This window comes from Parus major, chromosome 5 (assembly GCF_001522545.3).
Source record: "Parus major isolate Abel chromosome 5, Parus_major1.1, whole genome shotgun sequence".
Classification (NCBI taxonomy): Eukaryota; Metazoa; Chordata; class Aves; order Passeriformes; family Paridae; genus Parus; species Parus major.
The window spans coordinates 29,433,554-29,456,753 of NC_031774.1; the positions used below are offsets into that span (position 1 = coordinate 29,433,554).

General features: G+C 36.9%; 1 protein-coding gene across 1 annotated transcript in view; it reads right to left on the reverse strand.

Annotated features, from left to right (window-relative positions):
• Positions 1–2,131: 2,131 nt before the first annotated feature.
• Positions 2,132–23,200, reverse strand: part of MPP5 (membrane palmitoylated protein 5) — a 54,141-nt gene continuing 33,072 nt past the window's right edge. The window contains exons 3-14 of the mRNA XM_015631144.3: positions 22,095–22,303; positions 16,386–16,463; positions 15,535–15,681; positions 14,747–14,908; positions 11,590–11,667; positions 10,614–10,797; positions 9,462–9,533; positions 8,927–8,998; positions 8,014–8,181; positions 7,090–7,292; positions 5,698–5,808; positions 2,132–3,679 (exon numbers count right to left, since the gene is read on the reverse strand). Of these exons, the coding sequence (XP_015486630.1) occupies positions 3,503–3,679; positions 5,698–5,808; positions 7,090–7,292; positions 8,014–8,181; positions 8,927–8,998; positions 9,462–9,533; positions 10,614–10,797; positions 11,590–11,667; positions 14,747–14,908; positions 15,535–15,681; positions 16,386–16,463; positions 22,095–22,303 (1,661 nt within the window). The 3' untranslated portion in view covers positions 2,132–3,502. The remainder of the gene's footprint in view (positions 3,680–5,697; positions 5,809–7,089; positions 7,293–8,013; positions 8,182–8,926; positions 8,999–9,461; positions 9,534–10,613; positions 10,798–11,589; positions 11,668–14,746; positions 14,909–15,534; positions 15,682–16,385; positions 16,464–22,094; positions 22,304–23,200) is intronic.

Consider the following 23,200-nt stretch of genomic DNA (forward strand, 5'->3'; position numbering starts at 1 on the left):
GAAGAACTTATTTCCTAAAGACATGAGCACAGGATACATTTAGGTTGTAAAAGACCTCTAAGATAACTGAGTCCAACCTCTGACCAATCACCACCTTGTCAGTCCACTGCACTAAGTGCCACGTCCATTCCTTGAACACAATGGTTGTGTTCTTTTTCTTGAAGACACTGGTTTGCAATCAGCAAACCCAGAACTAATCCTAGTTCATGGTTTCTACTACTAGAAGTCTAATCTATTCAAGGTAAGCATCTTCTTTCAAACATGATCTAGCACTTAACTGTAGATGAAAGGTAACTGCAAGGAATAAATTTCTATTAACACCTTTAAAAATAATTTTAGAATTGCATGAATAATAAGGTCATTTCTTTTCTCTTGTGAAGCTGCAGACAGCACAGCTGAATACTAAGTCCATAGTCTGTTGTAAGATACAGATCAAGCTTGAAAGAGAGACACTGGAGCTCTGCAGACCTGTTGTAGCCTCTCCCACAGGATGGATGGTGTCAGAAGGCTCATGCAACATTCTGTAGGGCACTGATGGGTCACAGAATGTTTCACCAAAATGGCAGAAAGAAGACTCCCAAGATTCACTACAAGAAGTAAAACTGTATAGTGATTTATTTTAAATCTAGAAATATTTTACATTTTTACATTAGTGTGCAGTTCATGATGTCTCAAAATACAGAGTGCAGATACATGTATAAAAGTACAATGTGGGGCTAACCACAGGTCTCAGTTAAGTTACCTCAATTATTTAAGGCATGGAACCCACCCATCTAAAATTTTAAAAGTCATATTTAATTACATTCAAAAATTCTTTTCTGCAATTCATTTAATATTTATTTTTAATTAAATCTGGACTGGTAAAAATGCAGATACCATTATTTCAGTCTGATACAGTTCACTACAAAGCCTGGGATAAGGTTGAAGAGTTTTACCAGTGAAGTCTATGTATGCTTTTTTATTCTCGAGGGAACTAGCACACATTCTTCATAAACAAGACGGAATCATTTCTTACACAAGGTAGTTCCAGGTTCAAGCTAGCAGCAGATGGACATCCAGATACATATTTCAGTGCTGCTCAGGCTCTTCCCTTCTGCAGGATGCAAAGCTAACACTGGTTAAAAGATACCATAGCACCTCTCTATGGATGTCAGTGACTTCTGTTTGCCTTGGGAATTGAGAGAGTAGAGCTGAACTTCAAGCAATATGCTTTAAGTCTACATTCAAAAGCTCATTTATATAAAAACAGATTCTGTACACCATTTCAGAAAAACCAGGGAGACAAATGTCAATGAAATAACATGAATGGCATGATTTGCTGAGACTGATGCTGCCTATAAACACTGAATACCTAAGGAGGTTCAGCAACCACCTTGAGCTGATTGTGACTGGCAGAATTTGGACAGCACCTACATAGCTGAGCTAGGTTAACCTTTCTCAACATATTCTACTGCATTCCACCTTCTTGTCCAGAAACATTCAATACCCAAAAGCCTAACACATCTATAATCATCTTTCTTTGAAAAGGGTAGAATCAATACAGTTTTTCCAATATACCTGAAGACTGCTGTTGTCATAAACTATGGATGAAACTGAGAACATGCCTGCAATGTGAGGCAAAAAGCTGTAATTTGAATATCCAGCCCTTAGGCCAACAGTAGCACAGTATTATTTCTAACATTGACTTGAACTAAGAGACTCAAGTTTCCACCCCATTTTCTTTCTGAAGCATCATTACTTATCCCCACTACTTAATTGCTACTCAGCCCTAAGTATTAATTAAACCAGCAAATAATTTTCCTTTCTAGCAAGACAGGAATGCACTCTATACTTCAATTTTTTAATACAAAAATGTACTGATTATTAGTTCAGTACCTAGGACAGTTATCTGACAATTTCTTTACATCTGCTCTATACTTTGAGCCCTTTAACAGTGGGTGTGAATTTGTTCCACTAACATTTCAAGAAGAATATATGCAAGACAGAATGGAAAACAGTAACTACTTTATCCTTCAACATTAGACAGGAGTGAACTACACATTGACATAACTCCAGTGTTTTACCTATAGGAACAAAGAAACGCTATGGCTAAAAGAAATATTCACAGTTCAGGTTCTTTGTGCTACCCAAACCCAAACCAGCCACGATACTACTATTCATTTAGTGTCAGCAAAAACAGCCCTACTGCAGATGCACAGCCACAGTAGTTATACTTTCACAGCCAGAATAATTTGAGCATGCAGAGATGTTCCCACCTGCTTTGTAGAACACATTAGGGTACAGACCTTACCTTTTGTTCCCTTGTTTCAAGTTTTTTGTTTTAACCACTAAAAATATTCCCCTTTCTTGTGACTTCTCAGTCAGTTACCAGTGTTTTACACATATTTTCACTGCAGTACTGAGCAAATGCAGGACAATATGTTGGCTAGTGAATTATAATACTCATAACACAGTAGCTACATTCAGCTATTTTAATTCCAGTTAGTTGTCCGTTAGTCCAACAGCCACAACATGAACCATTTGCAGAGATTAAAAAACCCCACTGTCTTCCCATGTTCAGCACATCAGTCTGTATAAGTCAGTATTCTGTTATAAAACATGAGAATTTTAGTTGACTTTCAAGCAGCATGTCTTATAACTAAATATTTTCACAAAAATATAACCTCTGCCTTTCTGTGTCTACAGGTCTGTGAAAAACAGCGTCTCCAATCAATCAGTATGTTTTAAAGAAAACAGCATAAAAATATCACATCTAGAAGTTCAATATAATAGTCATCTTTGATTGGACCTAAAATTACTGTGCAGTCAAATCTGATTTTAAAAGTCTGACTAAAAAGACACAAGGATCGAAATATTTACATTATACACATGTTTCAATTACAGTGCTATTAGAAAGTGGAATGTTTGAGAAATAAAATATTAACTCAAGCCTCACAGGGCAGCTCCAGACCAGAGCAGCATCTTCATTCTGGGTATTTTTTTGAACAGGAGAGGTTTGTCATTGGTATTTTTCATGTGTAGATTATTTCTCTGCCCAGTGATCTGTAGAGTTATGCTCCTGAACTAGCATCACGTCCCACAAAGTCATTAAGTTAAGTGTTAAATAACATTCATATTTATAACTATGTGACAGCATGGACTATATATATACACACAAACACACTTAAAATCTTTGTCAGAAGGGTGATTCTAAGTTAAAAAAAGTGGATTTATGTATAAAAGTAGTTGCTAGGAAAAAAAAATCTATCTAAAGCTTTAGAATTTAGTACTGACTTGGTCTCCATTTCTAGACCACAGAGAAAGAAAACTTGTACAATCTTTCGATCAGTTAAACTGGCTCACAAGCTGACTCACAGCGTATTTTTCAGTAATACGCAATTTCACTGGCATAGGATGCTGCCACTAAAGCTCACATGCATTTATACTAGAATTGGGCAGACCTACACATGATCTGCTTGGAAAGGTAACTAGATTGAAGTCCATTTGTCCCTTGGAACTGCTCTCATCGAAGCCAGGTGGAGGGCACCCATTGGGGTTCTGTGTCAAGCTTATTTATTAACCGGAGTAACTCTTGATATGCCTTATCAAGATCAGAATTCACAATTGCTGTATCAAAGTAGTGGCCATTGTTCTGTTCCATCTCCCTTGTCTTCTCTATGATTTCTCTCAGCTCTTCTGGCTGCAATCAGAAACAGAGTTAGTGTAGGTGTGTATGCCTCTCCTCCACAGTAACAGTAGGGAAATGGAACAACTCTTTTTTTTACACAAACACTCATGGTGTTGCTATTGGCTGTTGAAAAGTTTGCAGGAACACTCAACCGTGATTCCTATTTGAAAGCTAAGGGTGTTCAAGAGAATCCTGACTGATTGGCCATGAGTGGCAAAGAGTAAATAACTGCTCAGGCTGAAGCAAAGGAGGAAGATCCAGCACTGCTCATTGCACAACACTGATCTCACTGAAGGAGACTGGAGATGGCCGAGGTGGTGTAAGACAATCTGAACCGTGCGGAACAAGGCAGCGTTCTGCTGCCACTGCCAACACCTAGCAGCCAAAGGAGACAGCTGGCATTGGTGACAAGTGCTCAGTACACAGCAGTGAGAGCCACACACAGTGAGAGTTACACATTTAAGTTGACCAAATCACTGTAACATTAGCTGAATAACATTGCAGAAATACAGAAAACATCATTTGGGAGCTAGAAGGGAATATGTCAAAAGCAAGAATATTGTAGTGTAGATAAATGATAAAAAGGCAGAAGTAGAAATGTTTTGATTTCAGAATTTTTCTTACACTTATTTTCTAAAAGTGTTTTTCTCAATTTAATTTTATAGTGTATAAAGAAACATTCAGGTATAATTTTTGAGTTAACATCCTAGGGAGGACATTTCAAAAGGAACTTCAGGCATTAGGACTTTTTTCTTAGTCATTGCACGCTCTTGAAAAATCAGAGCAACATTTGGGCATACATGCAAGAAATATTCTTTTCTGTATCAGAGATGGGGTTTAACTCCATAGCATGTACCCAACTGAAATAAATACAACTCCAATAAAATTAATCAGAAAGAAAACAGGCACAGTGTAACAACAATACATTCTTTTTTTTCTGCAAAGAGATTCCTTAACTACTGCAATAAAAATCTAGAACATACATAAGATGCAATATTTATATAAAATAAAGTTTCCTTCATTGCATAAACATGAAGGAGGAAACACCCATTTAAAGACTATGATTATATTTGACTCAGAGGCCAGGGAAGGAAAGGAAATTTCCTCTCTTTCAACATTTGGACTTTAATGGACCTTTAAATCTGGCACACAAGTAATAAATCACCCTTGCATCAAACAAGGAGAGCAAAACAACACAGCCACAGATCCCAGTGAGTGTCCAACAGCTGTGTCAAGAATAACTGTGAGTTATGCTGGGAAGATTGTTTTTCCTTCATATGAACTGCATTATGCTCAATCAGTACTCTGAAGTTACTGTGGTGGCAAAGGGCACCCACCAATCACTAAAGTATAGATTTCAGTTAAAAAGCTGATGATGAACATATTGCACTGCCTGAGCAGTAAGTACTTGGTATACCATAGCCTGATAAGGAACTTTTCTGAGCTTTCAGATGTCCTGGTTTAATCTGTGGCTTGTAAGTCCATTCTGCAGAACTAACTTCTGAGTAACTAAATAATCTCTTAAGCTCAGATCTTGGACATGACTGGTTAAAAATGAAGAGTGATTCCCACAAGATCAAGCATTAAAACAATTTTATATGAAGGGTTCTGGATAAAGTAAATACTTTTCCAAAGGCAGGTATGTTGTGAAATGAAAACTGGTAATCCTTTGCTCATAGAATTACTCCCAGGTTTACTTGAGGACAAAACTGGGTATTCCACAGTTTTGAAATAAAAGGTCGTGGTTTTGTACCCAAATACAGGGACCCCAGTGCAGACACACTGTGCCCCAGATTACTGAATCAGCAGTGCATTCTCTTGTCTAATACCTCTCACATCTCTTTAGACCAAAAGCATCCTGGATGAACTCTTTCCTTAGCATCATCTGGCTACCAACCTGCAGCACAGCTACACTGGTTCGCTGCAGTGGTAACTGCCAGTACCATTGCTGTGTCTCCATCCCAAGGAAAGAGTATGTGCATTTGCTCAGCAAACCCAGCATGGGTTCAGAAGCACTTAAGACACCTTACCTTAGGATTTTTCCCTTCTTTGGCCAATAAAGCACGTAGTCGCTCTTGTGATGGTGGTGCAACAAATATAATATATGGCTTCAAGTCAGAGTTACGTAGTGTTTTCAGTGACTGCAAAAATAGGATTAAATATTTAACAGTTCCACCCAGAAAAAGGTCATTTATTGACGTACTATTCACATGCTATAATTGATAATATACTTCTCAAACACAACAACTGTACAATTTATTAACAGCAACAGAATTAACTGTAGAAATATTCAGACTTCAGACACTGTTTCCTATTAAATTTATATTCCAATATTTTTCAACTTCATGAAACTCAACTATTTCGTTTGTTCAAGAATATTCTTCATAACTGAACTGAAGGAATAGATCTTTTGGTATCCAAAAGCAATAAAAAGGTCAGCTACATTGAACTAAATTTCTTACAATGCTAAGTAAAGGTATCAGCTTTGAACAGAGAGGAGTCTTGAAGTATTAGTTTAATTTAAAAATTACAGTTTAACCTTTTCTGTTTTGAATATTAAAATACAAGGTATCAGATGCACTATTACTGTATGTGTAGTATTCTGTTTTGTCAGGTTTGTGTTGGGATAAACAACTTGTCTCTGAGATAAATTTTTATAACCACAGAATTAGATACATTTTTAAAGAGCTATGAATTTTCATCTCATGACATGCTTTGCAATACTCATGAGCTATGCTAGTAAAGTATCACATGGTCCCAGCTTGTGATGACTAATTATAGCTTCAATACTACTAGATTTTAGTGATATGGCTGAGTTTTAGGGCTTCTTTTGCAGCATCTACAACAGCAGCAGACCTCATACATATCGTATGTATCAGAAAACAGGCTCCATTCCAAGACTCAGCCTTTTACCATGTTTGACTAAATTTTCAAATTGAGGTATGCAAACACAGTTTTTCTCTTCATAACCAAAAGGTCATAGCTAAATGGTTTTTAAATACTGTGGATGTGATGTACTTTATTTCTGAACTCTATTTGGGAACTGCACATTCCTGAAATACAATTTCCAAGTATAATCACAAACAATGTCCTCTTGATCTTCAAAAGCCCCAGAAATCACAGAGTAATTGGAAGATGGAAAGACACAGATCTTATTTTAATTAATTTTTAAATTTAGATGGTTTCCAGATGCTTAAAGCTGGTGAAAACTAAGGCCCCTATCACCTGCATCACAGATAAAGATATGCATATTAGCAAACAAGGAACTGAACAGAGTCAATTGAGCATCACTGAAAGAAAACCTGGCATAAACATGAATATGGATCTTGAAAACACACAAATTTTATAAACCAGATAGAGCTCTATAGATATTCACAGTAGCTTCTACAATTAAAACATGACAGACAAGATCTTTGCCATACCTGGGTATGAAGATTTAAAAGGCATATCTTGCCCGAGTTGATGACTTGTCGCACGGAGTCTATGCTTGTACCGTAGAGGTTCTTCTCAAACTCTCCATATTCAATGAACTTCCCTGCAGCTATGTCACTCTCAAATGCCTGTCTGGAGATGAAATGATAATCCCTGCCAGCTGCTTCAGTCTCTCGCCTACTCCGAGTAGTATCTACAAAAAAGAAATTGAGACGGTGATACACGTATAGAATTGAAGAAAGGGAAGAGTTTTTCTCTTAGCAGGGATATTGCTAATCATGCAAACATACCCCCCATACCCTCCCCAACCCAGCAGAGGAAATATCCATGAAATCCATGTATTTTGTTTTCTACAATAAATGTCCTTGGTCAGGTTAAGTTGTCAAACTCAATTCAGAGGTCCCTCTTACATTATCTAGAGGGAGAAAACAGTCAGCTACAAAAGCAATAGTTTTAACTGTGCAGTTGTGTTCTGAATGTGAAAACAGCTATTAATTGTTGTTCAACAAATATATATTGCTACATTGTCTGTAAACGCAATCTAGAGTACATTAGACATTAAAAATACAATATTCAGTGAAATACAAGTGGTTTGGGAGGGCACTAAAGCCACCTCCATCTAAATATAAATTTCCACAGGACATCTGATTAAAAAATTTTTGCCCAATATAATATTGCCTGGTTTCTTTTTGAACCTCTGTAACTCACTCCAATTTTATTCAAACCAATATAAATGCGTGTCTTATAGTGCCTCCAGAACACTGTAACACTGGATTTGCATTAACTTCCCTTCTTTCAAGAGCTCAATATATCCTGTGCCAAACCCCCAAGCTCCTAATTACTATTTCCAACACAACAGGATTTGTCTGCAGCCAAGGTTCAGAATGAGGAACCTTATCTGCTGTCACACTCACGGGGCACGGCGGAGGCAAAGCGATCCACTTCGTTATTCATCAGCCTCTGCCGCAGCTCATTCTGGCCGCAGTTCTGGGGGCCAATCAGAACAATGGGACGTTTCCTATTTGCTGGCTGATGGTACAGTGACATTTCCTCGTAGGTCAAAATTTCCTCATTGTCATAATCTTCAGAGAGAACAATAAAACAGTCACAATGTACTCTACTGCCAGATCCATGTATTGCTTATCATCAGTGCATGCAGTATCAGATTTCAGACAGTTCCTGACTCTGCACAGCCTCTTACTCTGAGTCAGCAAAGCAACAGAACCCCAAAGATCATCATGTGGCCAGTAAGATGAGAATTTTTTCCCTTTCTTGGGAAAAAAAATGTTTCCACTGACTACTCTTCATATAACTAGTGGCATAAACCCAAGAAATAACATTTTTTGCCAAAATAAACCAAGTTTCTAGTACAAGATTAACACTTTATACCCACTGGCAGCAACCATCATCCCAATCTCAAAGTACTTTTGTAAGAACGTAAGTACTAGTAGCCTATAAAATCTGTCAAGAAAGTTTCCATTTCTGGAAAATTATTTAATTATATTTATAATTATGCAGTGATTACAAAGCTGTAATAAATTGGTTCATCATTGTAAAATTATGAGTGCTTCGATGCCTAAAAAGAACTATGTGTTTCTTTCTCTTATCATCTGATCTTTAATAAAGACACTAAATGACTTTACAAGTCCTTTCACTTTAACATCTTTCACTAAATGCTACAACACAACACAGTATTACTTACACAGAACTTACTGCTAGCATTTCTAACATCAGATCCTAAATTTCAGCATTCTCTTCCCAAGGCTGTTTGCAGAATCTTTTATGGTTGTTTATAATTACACACACTGTACAAAAGTTGTTCCTTACCATCATTTTTATTTGCATTGTATAAAACCTTTTTCCGCTTCTTTTTGTTTTTCTTCGCACACCAGAGTTTTCCTAACCAAAATAAAAATTATGACAATCAAGCACCCATACAACAAAAATATTCCTATTCTGCCCATGTTTTGGGTCTTTAAAGTAGAGAATTTATTCTGCAGTTTTGAAAAGGTATAATATCCTTTTGTTGATTACAATGCTTTGGTGTATTAAGCAAATGTCAAGGACTTCAACCAAGTCATGGCTGGTAAAATTCTTTATGACAAAAGGGGCTTTCTAAATTCTCTACATCATTCTAATTACATCACACATAGTTGTAAAAAACCCATGGGATTTATACAACAAGGTGTTAAATTCAGACTTGTATTTATATGAAGGATTTCACAGAATCATCCCACCTGTATTACAAAAAAAATACACCAGGAGAATGTTCTACAACTCCACCATGACAAGGTTCCATATAAAACTAATTAACACTGCTACAGGAGATTTTATTTTTTAACTTGGGAAGCATATATCTCACCTGATTTTTCAGGCTCCTTGTCTTCTTCTATGGTTTGCTTCATTGCTTCTCTTTGTTGCTGAAAGCTTTTCCCTTGAAGCATTAAAAAAAAGCACAAGAGTCATTAACATTTAGAAATCATTTCCATGCTTTTTCATCATGACTTACTCATTTGACTCTTTCCCAAGTTTTTACATCTCTGAAGGTTCCTAGTAGAATGCAACACACAAAAGAAATTTTACAAGAGAAACCAGAGTTGCTGCAAAACTGATTTATTACTTCAAAAATAAATTAATCAAGAGACACTTGCAGAGAATTTGTAGTATACTAGAGAGTTTTGCCTGGAAAAGTGAAAGTACTAGAAAGAGTAAGTTTCCTCACTGTGATGATGTAATTTTCTAATTATTTTTGTATGTCAAATGATTTCTATTTATATTCAATATTTTGAACTTCGATTTAAAAAATATTGGCCTGTATTTAAATCAGTGTTCCTCTCAACTTCTTTAAGCATCATAAAGTTACAGTGTGATATTTTATGGAATTTGAAAAGTCTTTTGTTCACTGTGTTTATCAGAGCAGCGGATCTTCAATGAACTAGGCTGCAGTACCTATTGCAATGCAAAAACTATGAACAGACTTCAGTGCCTGAAAACCCGGTTACCCAAAGGTCCTCAACAGCGAGAAAGGAAATCTGACTGTCACTGGTAACTGAAGCCCTTTGTTAAGGGAAAACATGCTGAAAAGTGACCATAAATAGGTACTGTATCAAGTAGTTTATTTGAAAAAGGTAGGAAACCTCAGAGCTGTGCCCATCTCCGGAGAACAAGTGGGCTGCAGTCCTACAATCTCTGCTGTAGCCAGCAGAGGGAACTCCGAATCTGCAGAGTCCCCGTGGTGGAGGAATAAAGGAAGAGGAGAGCAGCTCCTGGAAGGGGCAGTGAAAGCAGTAGCTTTACTCTGTGTTTAACTCCAGACATGGTAACGCCCAACAGTAGGCTCTGTTGCAAACGGTTCAAAGACACAGGTATGTTTAAGGCAACAGATATTAGACACAGGTATGTTTAAGACAACAGATATTAAAGAGCACACAAGTCTTTGAAAACCTGAGCATTACTCTTGTGTGGCTATAACTAAGTTGACTGATTGTCAAGCTTTTTCTAGAACTTTATTTACCAGGGATAAGGCCTGCCAATGGCTGATTATCTTCATCTCCATCTCTGTAAGCCTGCCACCAGTTTGGATCTTCTTGACTGATCACATGGAGTATGTCTCCTTTTTGAAAAGACAGGCCTAATTCTCGGCAGGGGACGTAAGGGTCATCAGAAGGATCGTAGTCAAAATGTGCTTTCACATGTATCTGTAGGAGATAGAAGGTTAAAAAAAAAGAAAAACAGCAACAGCCCTGTGACTTCTGAAGAATCAAACCTTGTCTTCCTGTGATTGCATTAGAGCTACGATAGATAAAAACTCCCAGCTTCTACAGAATGGAAACTTTATCTGGGGCATACAGGAGGTGCTGGAATAGAATCATTAGGTTAGCAATGGAAAAGAGACAGCTGTGCTAGGTTGGGTGGAAAGGCTTGAATTTAAAATGCAATTTCCTCACCACTGTAGGAGACAATTCCCTGATATAAGTTCTCTGCATTCAAAAATTATCAGAGGTATTCTGACTGGTTAAAGTACCTAATAAATACACAGGCTGAAGCCCATTAGCTGGGCCTTCAGTTAAGTTTCACCTGTATTTTGTCACTAATCATTAATGTCTGGGCATTCTTTCTTCAAACTGTTAAAGCTATCTTTTCCTCCAAAAGCATATTTGCAAGTTTCGACAATCCAAATTTTTTAATAGATACATATATATAGACAAAACACAGAAATTCAAAATAAGAAGCTCAGAACCACAAGAAGTTCTACTTTTACAATTTCTTTCAGAAACCGAGTTAAAATCACTCAGAGTTTTAGTTTAAGCTCATTAATAATTTTCAACAATTAATTCAGGTGTTAGTCTGATAACAATTAAAAGAAATTTAAATGGCTACATTTTGGGTTTGTTCCACAGTGTACAGGACCTGCAGAAGGACTTTTTACACACTACTGGTAAAACCAAGTACATCCCACCAAGCACAAGAACACCTGTAGATCTACTTACAACAGTCTCCTTCGCAGGAGGTGGCTTGCTCTGCTGACTGGGAATCAATACGAAGGTCAGAGTACCATGCATGTCAGCCTGAGAGGAAAAATAGATTCTTCATATACAGTGTCAAAATATGGTTTAAGGTTAAGAATTTTAATAAATAATACATTTTAGAGAGTGCTTTAAGAATTCCCATTAGAAGTTGTCCCTAATCTACCATCTATGCGTCATCTACCCTTAAAGCTGGTTTAACATACATAGTACGGATACAGACAAAGTGGTTCAGTAAGACTAGAAAGCTAAATGTTGATACTCAGATTTTAAAAACCCAGTTTTCTTGAATACAAACTATTTCTATTTGAAATGGAGCAACTGCTCTTATGTCAAGCAGAGACTTAGGAGAAATGGATACTATTCTCTTGTTCTGTTCAACAATACCGACAAGTGGGTCTACACAGGAATGAAAAAATATATTAAAAACATGCAATTTTTCTAGAATTGTTTAAATGGAACGGTGTCTTCAAATTTAAGAATTTCTACAACAATTTTATGCTGTTAGCATTAGTAAAGAACACAAAACACTGCTTAAAAACTTAGCTAACATACTCAAATCTTACATGTGTAAAGTGTTCAATACCAATAGTGTAGCCATCCTTGATAAGAAAGTAGAACATAATGTTATCTTTATCTTCTTTGCTTACATACTTCCATTTGCAGAATGTGTTTGCACACATAAAAAATACCTTGATGAATTGCAAGTGAAAACCTGTGACAAAGCCTACAGGTGTTTCACTTCCTATATACTATTCTACAAAACATAACACAACATTTTGTCCTGTATAAAACAAGAAAATACATGTATCTTGAAAAATTCAAAACTAAGGCTTAAATAAAGTAAATGTAACTTGAATATAACATGATGAGGCTGCAAGAAAGGAAAGTCCATGATTTTCAGTCAGCATGCATAGATCCATGAGGAACATATATAATCTCACAGTGATCATGTGAACAGCCTAGTCCAAAAGTCACATGTAGTTTATCATCACTCAAGTAGCAAGCAGTGAAGCAAAACTAAGGAAGGAATTTCTCTTGTCCTTGTTTGAAGCGTTTTGGGGGGTCTAAAGCACTTTAGAACTTCATTTCCAGATTACAAAATAAAAATAATGACATATAAAGGATTAAAAGCATTATTTTAAATTAGTTTCATTAAAAATATATTTTAAAAATTACACAAGGTTGTGTTTATTTTGTTTTTAATTTTCAGCAAATTGATTTTCTCTTATGCTAAATGTATTGTGGTTTTACACCTTTTGTTTTTTAACCCTAGGCTGCAGGAGCTGCTCAGGAGCAGAATAAGCTCTCCGCAGAGCACTAAACTGCCAGACTTGAACTAGCTGTTAATCACCTCCAAAACACTATTTTCAGAAGCATATTAGCTAAATATGGCTTTAAGAATCACAGATGGCAATGGAGACAATTATAAAACATGACAAATCTCAGATCTGATCTAAAATATCTGCGGACATTTAAGGCTTCTCAGAGAATTGTAAGCATCTTCCTAATTGATTTTAAAAGGTAAAACAAAAACCCCCAAACCTCAGACATTTCTGCATCTACTTCCTTCCACTTGATCTCACTGTATGAAATAGGTGAAAAATTTTAGAAAGAAGTCTAGCTGAAGATGGAAACCATCCATCAAAACCAGTCTTACTGTACCATAAGACAACTTATCTATGGATATTGCAGTCTGTCCTTCCTACAATACTCAATCTACAGCTGAACCTGTCTTTGTCCTGATTCTGATTTGTCTCTAGAGCATCAACCTAGTAATCTGAAGATCTACTAATGTTTCTCCTCTTTTTCTTTCCCCCCAAACTTCCTGCTAAGTAAGTCCTAGTTGATATTTCCAATGCTTTGTGCCAAAGTTATAAATTAACCTCTAAAAAAGTATGATTTTAATCTGTTTCCACTTTGACAGAATGGTCTTGCCTGCTGCAACTGGACCAAAGATTAAGAGTTGGTTTTCAGATGTCTTGGATACTGATCCAAAGCAGGTACCAGGGAAAAACATGAAAGAAATGCAATTGGGCAACAGAAAATATTAGTGGTAATTGCCAGCTTTTGACATTTTTCTCACAAGGCCTTTTTGAAAGGGAGTACTTCTAATTTACTAATTCCTGATGGATTTCTGGCCTAGCTGCTTTTAAACTAAAGTATAAATCTGTCATGAATGGTGTAATAGACAAGGAAACATCCATGCCAGTAAACTGCTAGACAAAAGGGCTTTTCTCAGGAGTGAAAGAGCAGTAAGTCTAGTCACATAAAGGTCCCGTGTGATACATTTTGTGGTGGATTGAGTCTGGCCAGCAACTTAAGCACCGATCAGCTCCTAATGCACTCCTCTCTCCCAGCAGTTTGAGGGAGAGAATTGGAAGACCAAAGGCAAGAAAAAAGTCTCACGGATCAAGGTAAAAACTGTCTAACAAGTGAAGTGGAAAAACCCCAACCCAACACGTGATGCAAAAGCAATCACTCACCACACAGATTTCACTGCTCAGCCTGATGTTACATGGCCATTCCCATCACTGTGGTCAATCTGGGTCAGCTGTCCCAGCTGTGTCCCCTCCCAACCTCTTGCTCACCCCAGCCAGTTGCAGGCAGCAGACAGTGAAACAGAGAAGGCCTTTGACACTGTGACACTGAGCATGTGCTGCTCAGCAAGAGCTGAAACACTGGTGCATTATCAACACTGTTTCAGTCTAAACCCAGCCTAAATCGCAGCACCATACAAGCTGCTATGAAGAAAATTACCTCCGAACCAGCCACACATTTATTACTCGTGGACTGAATCAGAGACAACAATGAAAAATTATGGCTTTTCAGAGCTAAACAAAGTTTTTCTTGGAAACCATTAGAAGTAAGTGTAAAGATAACAGCTTGACACTTCCACATTTGTAGGCTTCATTTTTCAGATAACTGCCATTAATACTTATCAGTATCCTCCTATGCATCAGAAAAAAACTTGAAATGGACCTCCACATACAAACACCAGCTACCAGAATGAAAATACTTTTGAGGCTAAATATGAGTAAAACGACAAGCAGAGTCAACAGGCTTCAGACTTATGAAATGAGTATTTACTGCAAAGAAAACAAGAAGTGTTCCAACTCACCAGCAAGTCAAAAACTTCATTAACATCTTTTCCACGGATCTCAATGCCATTGATCTCCAGAACTTCATCCCCTTCATGTAACAGCCCACTCTTCTCTGCAGCACCTCCTTTGACTATTCGACTGATGATAACAGAATCCATTTCATTGCGAACAGTAGCACCCTGTGTAGTAGCAACACATTCTGAATTTATTACATATATGAAACTCAAAGCCATCTATTGTATATATTCCAAGCCAGTGGAAAAACTATGCTGGAAGAGATTGCAAGTAACAGCGTGGATACATACACACAATGCTCCAGTTCAAAAAAACTACTGCTTAAGCCTACAGCTAAGAGTGAAGAATTTTATGGCTCCACACCATAAGACTGATTATTTTTTTACAAACGTAGTCCTAAGGAAACTTTTATTTGAAAGATGCAAACAGCAGATGGCAACTGCAAAACAAACCCCAAACCCAGAAACCAGCCAACCAAAAAAACCTACACCTGGATGGCACAAGGTTTAAGCTCCCTTGCAGCAAGCTTAGGATCGTGACTCTTGACAAGATCATCTGTCAAAACCCGAGCTGATAGAAGCTGTACAGGCTGCACATGGTAGTATGGCTACTGCCTAACTCAAGTTAAACACAAGTTTACCGTCTATGACTGTTTCTCATTTTGGAGGGAGGGAGAGTGTTTACAAGTTAAACATTACCTTTGCATTCGAATTCCAAACATTTCATAGCACTCTGGAAAGGACAAAAAGGCTTTTCCTTTGCATGTAACTGAGTAAGCGCCAGTACTTACCAACGGAATATCCCGAGCTTTCTCAATGCGAACTATTTTAACCGTCTCCCCTCCATACACGCTAACATTCTCATAAATCTTCTCATCTGTCATAGGCTCTGGTTGCATTTCTTGTTCTGCAACCTTATCATGAGCCAGTAGAAGTGCCTAGTGTTAAACATAATCAGCTCAGTTACAGAAAACTTCACACTTGATATGCATACAAAACAGTAGATGTAATTCTGCAATTTCAAGTCTCTGCAGATTATAGAGCATTGCAAACTGGCTCAAGCAATAAAATAATCACTTATCACAGCTACGTAGCACCTACTTTTCAAAACGTTCAGACTGAATAATAATAAAAAAGCAATTCTGAACACAACTGCAACTGTACTTCTATCTTATCTGTACTAGAAAACCAGACACTGGTCTACTATGCATGTGTCTGCTGACTCAGAATAAGTTTTGTAGTGAAAACTACTTTTACATCACCATTCCAGGACAAAATTTACTTTATCCACCCCAAGGTAAACATGAAACAACTAAAGGTAAAAACAGATAAGCAAAGCAGCTCATGTGTTGCCCTGTTCCCACTGACCTACTGCTACCTTTTTTATATTCAAATTACCCTGTAATACATATAGACCATAGCAAGGGCTATGAATATACAATCATGCACTACACCTCATTAAAATGTTCTATTAGTTTCTGTAAAGTGCAAATTCCTTATCATAGAAAAATAGAAAATAGAAAAATGACGGTTGAGGAATAAAATTCATTTTTGCCCAGTCAGCCCAAGGGAAAAAGTAAGTTACACTGAAAACAGCATCAAGAAATAGATCCATTAGATTAGAAGCTTCATTTTGTTTTACCTGCATGTGAGGGGCATTCAGCAAAGCATTAAGCTCCTGTCCATCCTTATGGTGGCTGGGTTTCAAAACACTCTGCACCTAAAAAGAAATCAAGCAGTAAAACTCTAAATCTAGCCAGTGATTTATCAATCCTCCCTCTCCTATTAAAGCACAACTCCCTACTTGCAATTATTCATTTTACTGAAAGTAAAGTATATTATATCCACATAGTTGTTACACTACTGCTGATTGATTAGTCTGGTACACATCAGGAAAACATGCAAAGAGACCACAGGACTAACCCAGCACACCTTGCTTCGGCAATAATCTACCAAATCTAAGTTGGTATCCAGTACCTCACGCGGATTTGTCAATACCAGAGATTAGCAATAAGCTCAGCTATCACAAAGACACACAAAAAAAAATAAACTCTAAACAGTGAAAGTTACTGATTTCATGTCAGTCAAGTCAGTCACAATGAAGTGTATTATAAGAATATGATGGGGTTTAAAACTGCAGTGATTTCCTATTAATGTGATTAATCTTCCTCTTCCTTAAAAGCAGATTATCATACTCTTATTACACAAACTATTTTCTGAACTAAGAGCAAGGCCAAAGATTCCAAGACAGGTTTTGCAGTGCATCCTGGAGCTCCTGTCTCAGGAAGTGCACAAATCAAAACTTCAAAAGGTCCCTCCCTGGAAACCGGATTTCTTTGGCTGCTTCCAAAATAATCCACACTAACACAAGGACAGTTTTTGCTCAAGCAGCTTCAGTTGCCAAAACAAATTTTCCTTCTCATGTAGTTACCAAATGAGCCTTGCCATGACCTCTTGAAAATAGTGGTATGCTCATACAGAGAGCCAAGAGCAGGGAAGTCCTCTTATGTAAAGGTGAGGCTGAAGATACTTTCCAAAGCCATTATCCTCTGGCCTAATCTGACCAAAGGCACACAAATGCAACAGCACATGAATCCAAAGACACCAAGAGTAGATCATATGAATCAGAGCTGCAGCTTTCAGAGAAACTGAAAACATTTTGTTCAAGAGCTTTTGGCTCTTACAGATGAGGTAATGTGACATCAGAGAATCAAGAAACCAAAAGAGAAAATAATATAATTCAGCTTTTTGTATGACCTAATAGTATCTAAAGGTTGGGAAAGCCTCTATGCTAGGAGCAATTATCTACAGAAATGCTAACAACTATCTTGGATGCTACCAGACAACAGCACTGAAAACTTCCAAGTCAAGATACTTTTAAATTCTAGAAGCCACTAAATGAACTGTGCCCATGGAGCCAGACCCTCACATTGCCAAGCAAACTGTCACACTGAACACGCTCCTGTGCTCTGCAATAAACCTGGCACAACCTCCAATTCCTTCCTCCTGACATCCCTAGAACATGCCTCACGGTGAGCTAATGCAGTATAGCTTAAAATGATCAAAGAAGAAGCCAGATTTAAGTAATTTTTAAAACTGGTTTCTTTAAAATCATAGAAAACAGAAAGAGTTCAGCTTCACAAAGTCCTGACTTCAGTCATATGTCTAAATTAGACAGGAAGCTTTTAGACCTGGCTTAAACTGAATTCTAGGATGTCACATAGCAAACAGAACACTGCAGAAAACATATTTCACTGACAAGTTTTCCTCTCTTTTGAAAGAAAAGATTCTTCTATTCTTCTAAAGACTTTCTCATAAAGGTTTATTTAAGGTCTCTTACAAGGGACTTTGAATTTCTTTCTTGAAGAAGCCACAAGAAACTTTAAAGCTTTATTTATTTATCAAATCTTGATGATCTCTTAATAGGAAACATACTTAGAAAGCAACTTGGAACCTTGCAAGGAACACAGTCTTCTGAATGCAAGGTCAGAGGCTGGGGATTTGACAGTAGGAAAAAAAGTAATCTGGTTCAACTAGTTATTCTGTGTGCAGTAAACATCCTTTATTCAAGTTGAATTTTGCTTTGAATAATTTGATTATTAAAATTTTTAATATACCTCCCCTTTTAAGAAAAACATACATCTCTCATTTGTTTATTTAATGAAGCTCTAGGAAAGCTTCAGGCTGTAATAAGTGTAATATACACTTATTACAGCAGTAGTGCTGCTTGTCAGAGTCCTTTGTAACTCATGGTAATAAATCCCACAGCTTTATCTGACTAAGAAATTTGAAGTCTGTCATTCCAGAAGTAACACACTACATATAGCACAGATGATCCACACTGAGTATGTGGCAATAACTGTATTTTCTTAACTCTTCAGATTAGTTTTTATTGTTAATTATGTTACCTTTAGCTCAAGAACCTTCCCCCTGCCAAAGTTATCAATTTGGTTTCATTGCACACACCACAGATTTGTAGGCATGTGCTGGAATGGTATTAAGCATTCAGAAATCAACTGCACCTGCAAAATTCTGTTGTTGTTTACCAGCAGGTGAGCAGGACTGTCAGATGGAACATACAGACACATTCCAGTGCACTTACACCAGAATTTGTGAGCTTTCAGTTCATCCCCCTCAACAGTACTGATCAGGTTTTATTTGTCTGATTTTGCAGAAGCAAACAATACCAAGTCAAAAAACATTTAGGAACACAGACTATAAAAATTAAGCCCGTTAAGTATATTTAATAATGTCTTTAAGATATTTGGTACATGCTGTTACAGGCCAAGTTATAAACTGTCTTGAATGCTGCATCAAATATTCTTACAAGGTCAAGATTCAGACCACATTCCCATAATCCTTGCCCCCATCTTGGTCAAGTTTAAATGGATTTAAAATCAATTTAATTACTCTTGATGTTTACCAGCTATTTTTATTTGAGACTTGGAGTACACCCCATTACATGAAGATAAGCTTTCTCAAATTCCTTAAGCTCAAGTGCTTCATTCCTCCTTTTTAATTCAATTGAATTTTCTTAAAAAGAGAAATCTAGAATTGTTAGTGGCTGGTTATCAGAATTGGTGGGAAACTTAATTGTACATGTATACTACCAATTTTAAGAATTTTCTAAAAAGGATTAGAATATTGAAAAACCCTAAATAATACTTTTTTTTTTTTTAAAGGGAGATTCTTTCATGTTGCACTGTGCAATTGTGTTGTAAAATGCCTGTTCCTGCGAAGACGTTCTCTTCTACAGCATAAAGCCTCAAACAAAACACATCTGCAGCCTTAAACTGGGACACACACTCCAAACAGTTTCAGTTATACACTGTTGCTCATGACCTGTGCACTAAAATATGCACACCAGCACTACCTGCCATTTAAAACTAATGTTATGCATGTATCTGCTATTTTTCTTTCTTGTAATGCCTTCTGGCTTTTATCATCAAGATATTATCAGTATCTTAAATCCAGGCTTTTGCAAGCGTCTTTTCAAAAACACCATGAAGTAAGTAAATGAGCTGCTTTCTGGGGGAGCTTCCCATGCCTATGCTTAGAGGGAGAAAAAGCAAAAGACAACCGAAAATGAGAGTACATGAAAAAGATTGGTATGCAAGATAAACACAATGTCAGGATTGAAAAATATCCCCTCCCCCAACAAATCTAAAAAACCAAAATAAAAACACCAACAACTTTTTTAAAGCAGAAATAATTTCCTCCCATACTGCTACCATAACTGATACAGAAACCTTTCCAAAATGAATGAAAGATCTGAAAGTCAAGCATAAGATCCTCTATTTAGGCAAGATAAGGAAGTACAAAGTGATGCGAATGGAGGCTTCAAGGTATCCTCTTGAGACGCTTCTGTCAGACACAGAAATATTTGTCCTGAATTTCTGGCTCTATCATGTCAGGATGTTATTTAACATATTGCAAAATACAAGTCACTTAAATACACAAGAAGCTGAGTCACTGAGAAACTAGATTACATCTGAAAATAGGAACAGACATTTGCAATATATTGAGTTTTCAGGAATTTCAAGGCTGGACAAGGACAGGGATGGGAAATGAAGAGTCAAAATGAGCGCAAGTGATTTGTCTTTTATGTAACAGTCTTGTGGATAATGATCAAATTCTGTTGGTTTAAAATTTTCAGATAAATTAAATATATTCCTTTTGCTTAACCTTCTTCATGACTGGTAAGAGACACAAAATTGGCTTTGTACCACATTCTGCTTTTAGGATTTACCAAATCACTTGAAAAAAAGAGAAGAATATGCTGAGAAGGTAAGGGGAAGCAAGAAATGGGGAGAAATGGAAAAGTCTGGAAATAGACCTAGACTTTTCCTAGGCATATTTTCTTCTTGGAAGTTTCTATTAAGTAGCAAATAAAATGTCATTGCATACATGCAGGGAAAGAACCAGCTTTCTTAAGGTTTATATCTGTAACACCCTGTATTATAAAGGAGGTTCAAAAATTCTGGCTTCTATCTGAATGAAATCCTAAACTAGGCCTATGTGAAGTGGATGTCTGGGGGAGCAGGTTAATAACAGAATGTAACTGAAAAGGTTCCTTCAGACTCACAGGCACAGTGAACAAGCCCAGTAAGGATTCTGAGCTAGGCTACACACTGATGAATAAGCAAGCCAGAGGGAAGTTCACATATGCCAAACATATGATTACAGTGGGTTGATTAAAAGTTTTCAGATTCACAGGACATTCTAAAGTACTTCCACCTGCTTTTGGCACAGTCTTACTGACAAACTTAAACAAGAAAATCCTAATCTGACGTTTAATCAGCGCCTGCACCTTTAGATTGTATTTAAATGCTGTCCCTCAAGAGTCAGTAATTTCTTCTGCAAAAGAACTTCAAGCTTGCTAAAATGCTGCTGGGCTTACAAGATTAAAGTCTAGTAAGATTAAGGTCTAGTAAAAGAAAGAGTGGAAAAAGCTGTTGAAAAAAATGCTTCAGGGAGAAAGAAAACCAGCTCCTAAACCAAACAATCCAAAAACCCACCAACACCCACCCCCCGCTGCCATACTGAAATACTCCAACCCATGGACCTGAGTCAGTTTGGTTTGCTGGGTGCTAAATGTTGGAGCCTTTCTTTACCCTGGATGTGACTCTGCCAAACACTACAGTGCTAGGCTTGCACTCAGCTTGGTATTCAAGCTACCTAGATCAAAGCTAACAAATACATATGCATCTAAGATGTAGCCACCCTGCACTACAAGATACACTTCCACCAGTCCCTGGAAAATCGTGACAAAAGTTACTGAGTGACCCTTTAGAATATTTTTACAATTTCTAAAATACGTATCAGATCTTACAATAGAGCTGTTATCTGTCAGACCAAAAGAAGTTTAATCACAGCAGTAATTAAAACATTGAAATTAAGTATTAAGGGATCTGTTGCTCACTTTAAAGCAGAAGGCTTGCTTCCAGTATGCTTGTATTTTCAGAGAAGACTCCCAATCTAAGAAGCATGGTTCAGCTTAGAGGAGAGTCACGATAACAGAGAACTGTAACTCAGTTCCTGAATGCTTGCAATAAAGAATACCAACTGAAAGGGAGTTAGATTGTCACAACCACTCCCTTTTTCCCATGTTTAAACATAGTACCTTCTCTGTTACATATCTATCCATGCTAAAGAGGGAGTTCCTACCCCCAAAATATTTTTCTGGTTACTGTTTGCTGTATCCGGTTTTTCCAGATTTGCAATCAGTGACTATTCTAACCTCTTTCATATTCAACATTCAGCCACTCAGACAAGCTTGACAAGTATGTATTTCAACAGTAGCTATGATTATAGGTTTCATGTGTGTCACAGAGATGCATACTGTACATACCTCTTGTGCTAGTTCTTGTGCATTGGAGCTGAGAGGATATGGAGGGCTGGCTTTGTTCATGTGCACTGTAACAGCGTTGTGGATCTTAAAAGCATTCTGAAAATCGCTATTTTGAACAAGCTGTAAAATGAGCGAGATATCCTCTTGACTCTGAGGGTCTACCAAAACGTGCTGGATATGCTTAAGAGAATTTAACAGTTCTTCCACTTCTAGGTAAGAAATAACAAAATACAAATAAGATACGAGTTAACAAGAATGATAACTAAATATTTATATTAAGAGCTACGCTGAAGTGTTTTTACTGTTCAGTTTTTAAACCAGCAGTGATAGATGCAAGTTTACTATTTATCTGTTACTCCAACTTTTTTTTGGTAGCAGAATATAACTGAATTAAGAGTCAAAAAAATACCAGAAAACAAAAGACCCCAAGTCATTATGAGCAGTAAGACTTTACTGTTAAGCTCCTCTTGATGCACTGAATATTCATGGATACCTTGGTTTACCTTTCTGTGTTTATCTACCATATATGGTAGATATCTATGAATCTCAACTATATATTGCTTACTTATGGAATGAATGTTTGATGAGTAAACTACAGTCAATTTATAAACATAAAATTGTGCTCAGTCTTAACACGTTAAAATAAAAAGGATGAAAAAATATCATCTATGAACATCTATGAGTTTTGAAAGATATATACAGCAAAAGAAAGTCCACATTTCTTTTATCTACAAAAATATGACTCCTGCTTGGACAGTAAAATATTTTAACATTTTAATAACCACTTTCTATATGTTTGCATAATACATGTACTACATTCTTGAGTTTCAAGAACTGATCTGATGCTTTACAAGTGCTTTTTGAAGACTTTTATATTATTTTAAGCCAAACCAAATTTCTGCTAAATAGGTCACTTCTCAAAATTCCTAAGACAAGGAATATGAATCAAACCCAGGTAAGAAATTCTGAAGCAGACAAAAAGCAATGCATGTTTGGAGCCTGAAATAACATACATGTTTTCACACATTATCTGAAAAGAAACTGTTCAGCCACAAGAAGCTGGTCAGCTATCTTACATTTTAATCAATTCAAGTAAGCAGGATGTT